This window comes from Muntiacus reevesi, chromosome 1 (assembly GCF_963930625.1).
Source record: "Muntiacus reevesi chromosome 1, mMunRee1.1, whole genome shotgun sequence".
NCBI lineage: Eukaryota > Metazoa > Chordata > Mammalia > Artiodactyla > Cervidae > Muntiacus > Muntiacus reevesi.
In genome coordinates, this window is record NC_089249.1 from 198,523,257 (window position 1) to 198,533,368 (window position 10,112).

The window sequence follows — 10,112 nt, forward strand, 5'->3', positions numbered from 1 at the left end:
GGTGCAGGGCAAGCTTTCCCAAGGGGTCCCCAGCCAGGGCAGGGCCTGCATGGCTACCAGCCTCCAGCAAGGGGTGGGGGTGACTGTCACTTGCCTGGTCGCCAGCTCATGCCCTCCCCACAGTCACAGCACCTGAGACACACCTGGCCCGTTTCTCCTTTATTATATAATCCGAGCCCCTGCTATCACAGTTAGTCACACAGGACAAATAGCACAGAAGCCCTGGACCCACCCCCTCACCCAGAGGCGCAGGGGCCACATCTGACCAGAGCCCTCTCTTCTGTGTTTGGAGACTGGTACCCTCAGTTCCCCTGCTTGAGGACGCTGTAAACCTGCTCCAGCACGTGGCCTAGGCCCTGGTCCTTGGGCATCCTGCTGGCCAGGGAGATCTGAAAGCAGGCAGGTCCGGCACCTCAGGGCTCCTGCCCCGCTAAGGGCTCCGCTAACCCCAGTGGTGTCCCTAAAACCACACCTCCAGGTGCATCCTGGGCCTAGGAATGTCGTCCGGGGGTATGATTCCTCCCCACCATGCCCGGCCCCCCATGCGTCGAGGCCACGCCCACCCTACCCACCGAGCACCGCGGTAGGAGGTGACCAGTGTGGCAGCTTTAAGCCCCGTCCACTGTTCAGTCTGAACAGAACAAGCGAACATATGAAGCTGTTTCTCTGTAAAGGCGAGTGGAATGTGTCTTCTGAGAATGGCTCCCAGGAAGGACACAAAAGGCTGCCAAGCCCTTGCTGACACATACCACTGACTTAACGGGGTTGGGGGGTAGGGCAGACTGGATCGGCCTACTCGCAGCACCAGCCCCTCTGCCTGGCTCAGCTCTGCTGTGCTTCAGACTCGGAGCCCCCTCCTGTTCAGGGGCAGCATCTCCAGCCGGGATAGCCCCAGGGCCACAAGGGCTACAGGCTTTTACATCTTCATCCGCACTTGATAGTGATCTCCACCACTGTCATCACCCCGTGTGACAAACGTGACTTTCTTTGGCAGCGCTCATCTCTGACTAAAATATTTTTGTACAAGCCCACTTAACTCACTTTTCCTCGGGCTGCCTGTGGATATATTCCTGTGGGGCTCCCTGAGATCTTTACAAAAGGAAGGGTTTGCACGGGACTTGAGGTGTGAACCTCACCTTCAGCTTGTCCAGGTAGGTATGCTCCTGGTTCCAAGGCTCCTGGAACCTGACGAGGTCAGGGGCACCCTTGTAGAACTCTACCAGCAGCATCTAGTGGGACAGAACACATGAGCCCCAGCCGCTGCTGCCCTTCAAGGGGCCTCCAAACTAACGCAGCGCAGCATGTAGGGGTTACTCAGATCCCCAAGAGAGGGACCTCCGAGCAGTGCCACCCTGGGGAAATGAAGGAACTTGGCAGGAGGGAGGGCTGCCTGGAGGAGGAGACACCTCCCCCAGAAGCAGAAGAATCGCTGCACCGATTCTTTCTACCCCGTCCTGAAAAGCTCCCTGGCCTAGCCATAGTCTAAGCAGGAACATGTGTGACGTCACAGGTATGATGAACTATCTCCGTTTAAGTGCCTATTGAATGGCAGGAGTGACACCTGAGGTCCTCACATGTCTCCACTGGGAGAATCAGTGGCAGGTGCAGAAGCCCAAGGTAGGAGCGTCCCTAGCACCTTACATAACAGCAAGGAGCCCTGGTGGGGGTGGGGGTAGGGGCCGAGACTGGGACTGGGGACTTGATTCTGAGAGCCCGTGATTTTCAGCAGCAGAAGAGACCTATCTGGATCTTGATGTGGCACCTTCAACCACAGCTTCCTGAGTCCTAGAGTTATGTCCAACTAGCGGGGCGCCCTCAGCCCCCGCCTGCTCCTCCCAGGGTCCCCCACCCACGCCACCCCACAGTGAGCTTACCATCTCATGGAGGATGTCATTAGTCAGGAAGCTGTCCTGAACATAGGCCATTTCTACATCCATGGGGATGCCGTAGTCACTGGGCCTTTGCTGGCGGAGACACAAGCTCGTCACCACTAGCTACCCCCCGCCCCCCAGCCCAATACTGCAGGGCACAGCGGGAGGTTCCCTGGGCTGGGAGCCAGGGAATCGATACTGTAGGCCTGGCTCTGGGCTGGGATCAGATTCAGAGCCACGTCGGATCTCCGAAGAACCCAGCAATGCGACCAGGGAGGCAGGGTGGCACACACACACACACACACACACACACACGTGGCCATGGCTCCCTAATTCCTTTCTAAAGCTAATTTCTACACACACACACACGTGGCCATGGCTCCCTAATTCCTTTCTAAAGCTAATTTCTACACACACACACACACACACACACACACACACACGTGGCCATGGCTCCCTAATTCCTTTCTAAAGCTAATTTCTGACCCCAAGACTCGACTTGGAGAATGAAACCAGACAGGTCTCAGGTTGGAGGCCGTACTGGTAGCCAAGGCAGCTTGCTACAGTTGGAGCCCCAACCTTCTCAACACCACTCACACCACTGCCTCAGCACAATGATTATGTTCCTATCTCACAGATGAGAGAAACTGAGGCCCCAGCTCCCCAAATGATCCGGGAACCGGAGTACTGGCTTTTTGCCCCTAACAAGCCCTCCTGACCCCGCCCACAACCACGCAGGGCCCCGCCCACACCTCCCCTGAAGCCCCGCCTACCTCAGGGGGTGGCATGACCCAGAAGGGCGAGATCTTGGACTCTGGGCCGGGGTTGCCAGAGTAGTAAGGGGCTGCGGGCGGAGACACAGAGAAGGGGCTGAACCTGGGATCTCGGTGACCGGCAGGGCCCACGCTCGCCCCTTTCCCTGGACTCACCGCAGAGCAGGGCGAGGCAGGGCTGGAAACCGTTGCTGGAGCCCTGCAGCCGCAGCTGGTAGTCCATCTGCGCGTCGATGTCCTGCAGCGACGGCAGCGCCGGGCCGTGCGGGTGGCTGTGGTACCAGCCTACCAGGGACAGGCCGCGCAGGAGCAGGCTCTGGTAGATCTGGGGGCAGAGACGCGGCTGGGGCCGGCGCGGGACCGTGGGGTTCCACCGGCCCTGGTGCGCACGCCAGGGACACCCATCCAGCCCCACACGGCCAACATTTAATGAGCGCCTGCTGTGTACCAGGCCCCTTAGGGTACAGCAGTGATCGACCGAGACAGACCCTGCCCCGCGCTCAGCGAATCCAGTGAGGGGGACAGTCAACAAAGACATAAAGAAGATGCTCCAGGCTTCTCCGGTGGTTCAGTGGTAAAGAATCTGCCTGCCAATGCAAGAGATAAAGGGTTCAACCCCAGATCTGGGAGGATTCCACATGCCGGGGAGTAAATAAGCACATCCACAACAATTGAGCTTGTGCTCCTGAGCCTGGGAGCTGCAACTACTTAAGTCCCTATGCTTCAGAGCCCGAGCTCCGCAATAAGAGAAGCCCCCACGCCTCACAACTACAGAAAAGACCCAGCACAGCCAAACATAAGTAATTTTTTTTTTTTAAAGCCTCCTATATTCCCCAGCGGTCCAGTGATTAAGGACTTGGACCTTTCACTGCCAAGAGGTGGGGCTCAATCCCTGGTGTAGGAACCAAGATCCCGCAAGCCGCCGTGGTGCAGTCAAAAAATAATAATAAAATAATAATGATAATATAATAATAATAATAAATGCTCCTATTGTAAATCTAAGGCAAAATATTATTTTGCTCACTGCTGTATCCCCAGCTCACCATTCCTGGCACACAGTAGGTGCTAATAATTAAATAAAGAGGCAGATGTGTGACCTCAAGTAGAGGCAAGCGCAAGCCTAAAGAGAAAGGAAGAGGTTGGTGGGGAAAGCTGTGCACAGAATGCACACCTATTCTGTCCTCCGGAACAGACCACGCTGCAAAAGGTGGGCGTGGAGCGCTTAGCGCAGTGCTAGGCCCATATTAAGCACTGTTAGGAAAACATCGAAGGGGGGCATTTAATATTTATCCGGCCTTTATCAGGTGACAGGCAGGCTGAGAGGGGAAGGGGCTGGCGGCATCTGCGCAGAGGAAGAATGACGGTGGGGGTCACAAGTGCGGGGGCTGGAGCTCACACGTACCTATCTGCACCCCTGCTGAGCGGCGACACGGCGCGCCCTGCCGGACAGCTGTGTGCGCGCCAGCCTGCCCCACCCCTACCCCCACCAAATGCCCCGTCGCCATGTGCCCCCTCACCTCCTCTTCCACGGTGGCCGCGGTCTCCGCGTCCCCCAGCCGGCTCCGACAGGGGAAGGCTCTGAGCACCGTGAGCACTGCACGGAGGCGGGAGAAGGGGTGGACATCGACCCCGGCCCCCAAACACCCTCTCTGCCCAGGGCCCCCAATACCCACTCTGACTGTTGATGTCCCAGCGGCCCCCCAGGTACCCCACGACCTGGCTGCGGGTCAGGTGGCTGTGGAAGTCCTGGGGAGGGGGAGGGACATGGGAAGACCCGCTCAGACTGCGCCAGGTCCCAAGGCCGTCCTGGGGGTCAGCCCACCCCACTCCTTCCTCGGATACTGATTGAGTGCCTACTATTTACCAATAGTGAACAGAGCAGACAAGGTCTCTGTTCCAAAGACCCTCTGGGCAGGGACCAGCCCCTCCCCAGGCCCTAAGGGACAGGGTAGGAGTCGGGCACACACCAGCAGGAACAGCACGTTGCTGGAGACGGCCACGTTGAACGGCTGGAACTTGTTGATGGCTGCGAAAGACGTTACTTCCACCAGGGTGTGGGGGTTCCTGTGGGAGCCAGGAAGGTTCCACAGCCTCAGGAACCCCAAGGCCCTTCCCTCACCCACACACTGGCTGCCTCGGTCCCACAGCCAGCTCTGAGGATCTGAGGCCTTGTCTCCATCCTTCCCCTGGCTGCCCTTGTCCCCCAACCCCATGCTGCAAGAGCTTCTGTAGATGGGGATGAGGGTGGGGGTTCCAGCGGGCATGGGGTGCATCTGACCTGGCCGAATCACGACTTCCCAGCATGCAGTAGCGCACCGGCACCCGGATCTTGTTTTCCACCCTTTTCCCTGGGGGCGTGGCCTCTGGGGAGTTGGCAGGGGGTGTTAAGAAAAGAAGTCAGTATCAGTTTCTCCCCAGCCAGGAACTGGAAAACCAAGGCCAGGCAGTCAAAGAAAGAAAGACGACTCCAGGGACAGTCTTAAAAAATCAAGAAAGGGAAAAAAAAAAAATCAAGAAAGGGTTTCCCTGGTGGTCCAGTGGATAAGACTCCATGCTCCCAATGCAGGGGACGTGGGTTCTACCCCTGGTAAGGGAACCAGATCGCGCATGCTGCAACTAAGACCCAGTGCAGCCAAATCAATCAATCAATCAATATATTTAAAAACAAAGAAAAAAATCAGGCAGAAAGTTAACTGGACATAAGAAACTAAAAAATCAGAAGGGATCAGGAAACCAGGTGAGGAGCAGACAGGGAGGCAAAGAAATCGGGCAGCAGGGCTAGAAATCAGACAACAGGGCAAAGAAATCCTATGGAGGAGTAAGGATAATGAAATTAGTCAGTGGGACCAAGAAATGTAGAATTAGAGCTTAAAAAGTCAGGCGGTGAGAGTGAAATGAGGCAGCGAGGGCTGGGAAGTCAGCCAGGCTTCTAGCGGGCTCTACACCCAGCCTCCTCCCCGTCTTGAGCTCTGTCCACCTCCCCCCACCGTCCCCACCTCTTCCCCTCCCCCAGACCTCCTACCCGAGTGGACAGGCTCTGAGGGGCCCTTCCCTTGCGGTCTCCTACTCTTGTCCTCCGCTGAGGCTCCTGTCAGAACCTCCTCCTCCTCTTCCTCTATCAGCAGCTCCTCCTCCTCTCCTTCGCTGGCCGGGCTCTGGGTGGGGTCGGGGTGATGGGGGAACGCGACAGGACTTTTAGCTGGATTCTCCATACCCTCCCCCCAAGTTCGACCAAGAACTCTGGCAGGCCAGAACCCGCCATTCCTGTCGTTGCCCCGGGTGCCCACTAGAGGGAGAGAGTGAGCAGAAACAATCTAGGCTGTGGACCAGTTGTTGCTCAGGCTGGAATCCCGCCTCTGCCTATTTCAAGCTGACTTCAGGCTCTGTTCTCCTGTAAAATGTCACAGTGACTTCCAGCCCCACAGGGGTGGCAAAAAGGTGAAATTAGATAATGCGTGCAAAGCATTTAGCATATGCCAAGCATATGCCCTGCTGCTCCATTCATCCAGCTGGCAAAGACTTCTCATGGATTAGCTGATCCGATTCTCTCAATAACCTCTCCTCCTTTCTCCTAAAGAGCCATTGACGAGGTGACCTCTGTCCAAACCCAACGGCCACATCTCAGTCTCTGTCCCCCGCCCCTCCTCAGCAGCGTCTCCTGGTAACTCCTCAGGGATCCTCACCCCCGCACTGACCGGCTTACCTCCGACCTCTCCTGCACCCCCTTATTCTCCCCCATCTCACTCGTTGGGCCAGGGCTGGGTCCCGGCCTCTTTATTCCCCCACCCACACCCCTTCTGGGTGGCCTCAAACCCCGTGTGCCCCCTGGACAACTGCCCACAGTCCTGACTTCAGGCTAGGTCTCCCCTGACCTCCGGACCCCAGGTCCGGCTAGTCCGTGACATCTCAAAAGGGGGTGTTCGCACTCAACAAGGCCACCCAGACCATCCCCCTAAACTTGCTCCTCCCCACATCTCCGATGAGGGTAATCCTGTCCACGCGCTTGCAAAAATATTTAGGGGAACAAAACATCTCCTAACACCAACATCAGATCCACCAGCAAATCACATCACATCCACTTTCAGAATTAACCAGAACTTACCCACTTCCTCCTCAAAGGCCCGCCAGATTCACCCCATCATCACCCACCTGCACCCTGAATCCCTGGCTCCTGTTGTACTCCCAACAGCGGCCACCAGAGGGCGCCGCTAAGGACCTGACTCAGGCCCCACACCTACTCTGCTCCCAGTACTCCAGAGATCCGACTTCCCTCAGGATATAAGCCCAAGTCCTCCCCACAGCCCACCATGCCCTCCACGACTTGCCCCTGTCCCCTCCCTGCCCTTCCCTCCTCCCTCTCGCCCTATGGTCACTCTCTGCTCCAGCCACATCAGAGTCTTGCTGTTCCCCCAAAACACCAAGACCAGTCCAGCCTCAGGGCCTTTGCACATGCTGTTTTCCAGAACTCTTTATAGCTCCCTGCCTCCACCCCTTCAGTTCACTGATCAGATGTCACTTTCTCAATGAGGCCTTCCCTAGCCATCCTATTCCTTTCAGTACTTGCATCCCCTGCCCCTGATCACTTCCTCCAAAGTATGATAAGATTAACTTATTTCTTTTGTTTGTTTCTCTCTCCATAAAGGCAGGGATGTTTCTCATTTGGCTCTCTGCTTTATCACCATCATGCAGAAGAGGGCCTGGCACACAGCTGGCATTTATTAAATGCTTGCTGAATGAACAGCCTTATGGTGTGGTGTGAAGGTTAGTTTTATAAGTCAACTGGGCTAAGCTATAGTACCCAGTTACTGAATCAAACACTAGTCTAGGTGTTGCTGTGAAGGCATCGGGTTGATGTGGTCCACATCTACAATAAGTTAACTTTCAATAAAGAAGATTACCCTTGATACTGTTGGTGGGCCTCACCTAATCAGGTTAAAGGCCTTAAGAGCAAAACCTGAGGCTTCCTGGAAAACAAGAAATTCTGCCTCGAGACTGCAGCATCAGTGGACTTCCCTGGTGGTCAGGAGGTTAAGAATCTGCCTTCCAATGCAGGGAATCTGGGTTCAATCTCTTGTCAGGGAACTAAGATCCCACATGCTATAGGGCAACTAAGCCTGTACACTCGGGAGGCCAAGCCACAACCAGAGAGAGACACATGTACTGCAACAAAGAGCCCATGAACCAAAACTAAGACCTGATGCAGCCAAATAAAAACTTAAAAAAAAAAAAAAGACTGCAGCATCAACTCCAGCCTCTGTGTGTGCGCGCGTGTGTGTGTGTGTTAGTAAGATCACAGCATTCAAGACCCTCCAAAATCTGGTCCCTGCCAATGCTGCCAGCCCCCTCAGCTACTAAGGCATCGAATCTCCAGCTGCATCAGCTAACAACGGTTCCCTAAGCACATGTGTTTCCTCATGCCTACAAAGCTGTGCAAATGCCATTCCTTCCTCTGGAAAGCTCTTTACCCTTCATCTCACTCTGATCAACTCCTACTCATCCCTCAAAGCCCCAGCTCCAACATTCTCTCTCTGGGCACTCTTTATCCAGCAGTGAGTCAGGGAGGCTGAAGGATGTACCTCATCAGCGGCAGCTGCAATCATATGGAGCTGGTTTCGCCGGAGCCAAGCAGCTTTGTACTTATCCAGTTTCTGGCCCTTGTATTTGACAGAGGCCCAGCCACAGCCAGACTTCTTGGCCGGGTTCACCAGCTTCTTGCAATGAGTGGCCCAGGCGCTGGGTGAGTTGAACACCTGGCCTGTTTCCTGCCACACAATCCTTCCATCGGGTTGCAGGTCTCCCACGAACTTCTTCCCCTGCAGTGAACAGTGGGTTGGCTGGACCTAGGAGCTGGTACTCATCAAGACTCCCTCCTCCAGGAAGTCCTCCCTGACCCCATGCTGCTTCCCAGGGCTTGCCACCCATCTCCCACTTCCTTCCAGGAGGTTTCCAGCTTAGGTACCATCCTGATCAGCCTGGATTGAAACTGTCCAGTTTTGTGTCCGTCCCCACTCCTTTCACTGGACTGTGAGCCCCGGGCAAGAACTGCATCTGACTTGATCTCCTCTGTGTCCCTAACACCCAACATAGCCTGACACACAGCAGATGCTCAATTCATAAACTGCTCCCACTCACAAAGAGAACAATAACAATAATGGTAATGATAACAAACACTTACTTGTTAATGATAACAAAGGACTTACTGTATAGCAGGCACACTGCTGGGCAGTTTATTCATTGCATCCTCATTCAACCCCATGGGAAGAAAGAAAATCCCATTTTACGGATGGGGAAACTAGGATACGCCTAGGTTGAGTGAAGTCACATAGCCAGGAAGGCACTAGTGTCCTCTCTAAGCCAAAGATTCTCCTTTGTGGAATGGAGAGTTTGGTGGACAATGTTCTCCCACCCAGAAAGGCTCCTGCTGGGTCAGGATGCTCTGTGCCTCAGGTTCCCCTCCCCATACCAGGGGCTCGGCTTGCGGCAAGAAAGCACACTGGACCCGGGTTTCCCCTTTTTGCACGAGCTGGGATGGGATGAGGCCGGGAGGTGCTCACCAGGTAGTAGATGGACAGCACTCCGGCTCCGGGCTCCAGCAGCGCGTCTTTGAGGAGCACCCGCAGCGTGACCGCGCGCCTAGTGAGCGCGCCCCCTGGCCCGCCGCAGCTCCCCGGTCCCGCCCCGCCGCTGCCGCCGCCGCCGCCTCCGCCGCCGCGCGCGCCTCCCGATGCCCCTGTCCGCTCGGGGTCCTCGGCCTCCGCCTCGTCCTCGTCTTCATCCGGCGCCTCCTCGCCCGCGCCGCCCGCAGGGGAGAGCGGCTCCGGAGCTACGGGCAGCGACAGGCTGCAGCGGAGCCGCGCGCCCTGAGCGGGTGCAGCCACCCAGCCCGGTGCCCCACCGGCCCCCCGCCAGGCCCGCCGTACCTGCCATGGCCGCTCCGCCCCACGCCCCGCGCCCCGTGCGCCTCGGGCTCTTTCTTCCCGGCACGTGACCCGGCTCCGCCCCTAGGGGGGAGCACCCCTGCCATTGGCCGCCGCCGGTGGGCGACTGGGGGCTCGGCCAGCAGAGGCGAGCCGGGGAAAGCTAGACTCTGGCCTCTTCACGCGGGAGAGGGAGGTGGGGGTTCAACCCTAGGGGACCATTCGGGAAACTGAGGCCTGAGGCCACCTTCCGTGGGAGGGAGGTGGTAACCGAGAGCTCGGGGCACCACTGGGAACACTGAGGCCGGGGCCTTCCGCTTTCGAAGAACCAATGACTCCGCCCGCGGTCACCGACCGAGGCCTGGGGCTGGGGACACAGAGGGGCTCAACCCGCTACGGCCAGCGGGGAAATTGAGATCCGCGACCACTCCTATTGAGGGACCCACAGGCCTCAGCTGTTGGTACCAGAAAGACACGGAGGCCGGGGAGGATGAGCCCCACTGCCCTGGCGCTGCGGGACAGAATCGAGGAAACAACCCGACGCCTCGACT

General features: G+C 56.9%; 1 protein-coding gene across 2 annotated transcripts; it reads right to left on the minus strand.

The window, feature by feature from the left end:
* Positions 1-72: 72 nt before the first annotated feature.
* Positions 73-10,107, minus strand: MPND (MPN domain containing). Of its 2 annotated transcripts, none has more exons than XM_065918019.1 (13): positions 9,565-10,107; positions 9,199-9,484; positions 8,221-8,457; positions 5,667-5,799; positions 4,923-5,007; positions 4,612-4,708; positions 4,318-4,390; positions 4,162-4,238; positions 2,801-2,969; positions 2,645-2,715; positions 1,875-1,964; positions 1,137-1,229; positions 73-389 (listed from the first exon to the last, which is right to left on the minus strand). In XM_065918019.1, exons 1-13 carry the CDS (start codon positions 9,666-9,668, stop codon positions 303-305), a joined length of 1,602 nt encoding a protein of 533 aa, XP_065774091.1. In that variant the 5' UTR covers positions 9,669-10,107; the 3' UTR covers positions 73-302. The 2 variants fall into 2 exon arrangements, with proteins under 2 accessions (XP_065774091.1, XP_065774092.1); XM_065918020.1 differs by having other exon boundaries at positions 74-389; positions 9,199-9,467; positions 9,565-9,661.
* Between the last annotated feature and the right edge of the window lie 5 nt (positions 10,108-10,112).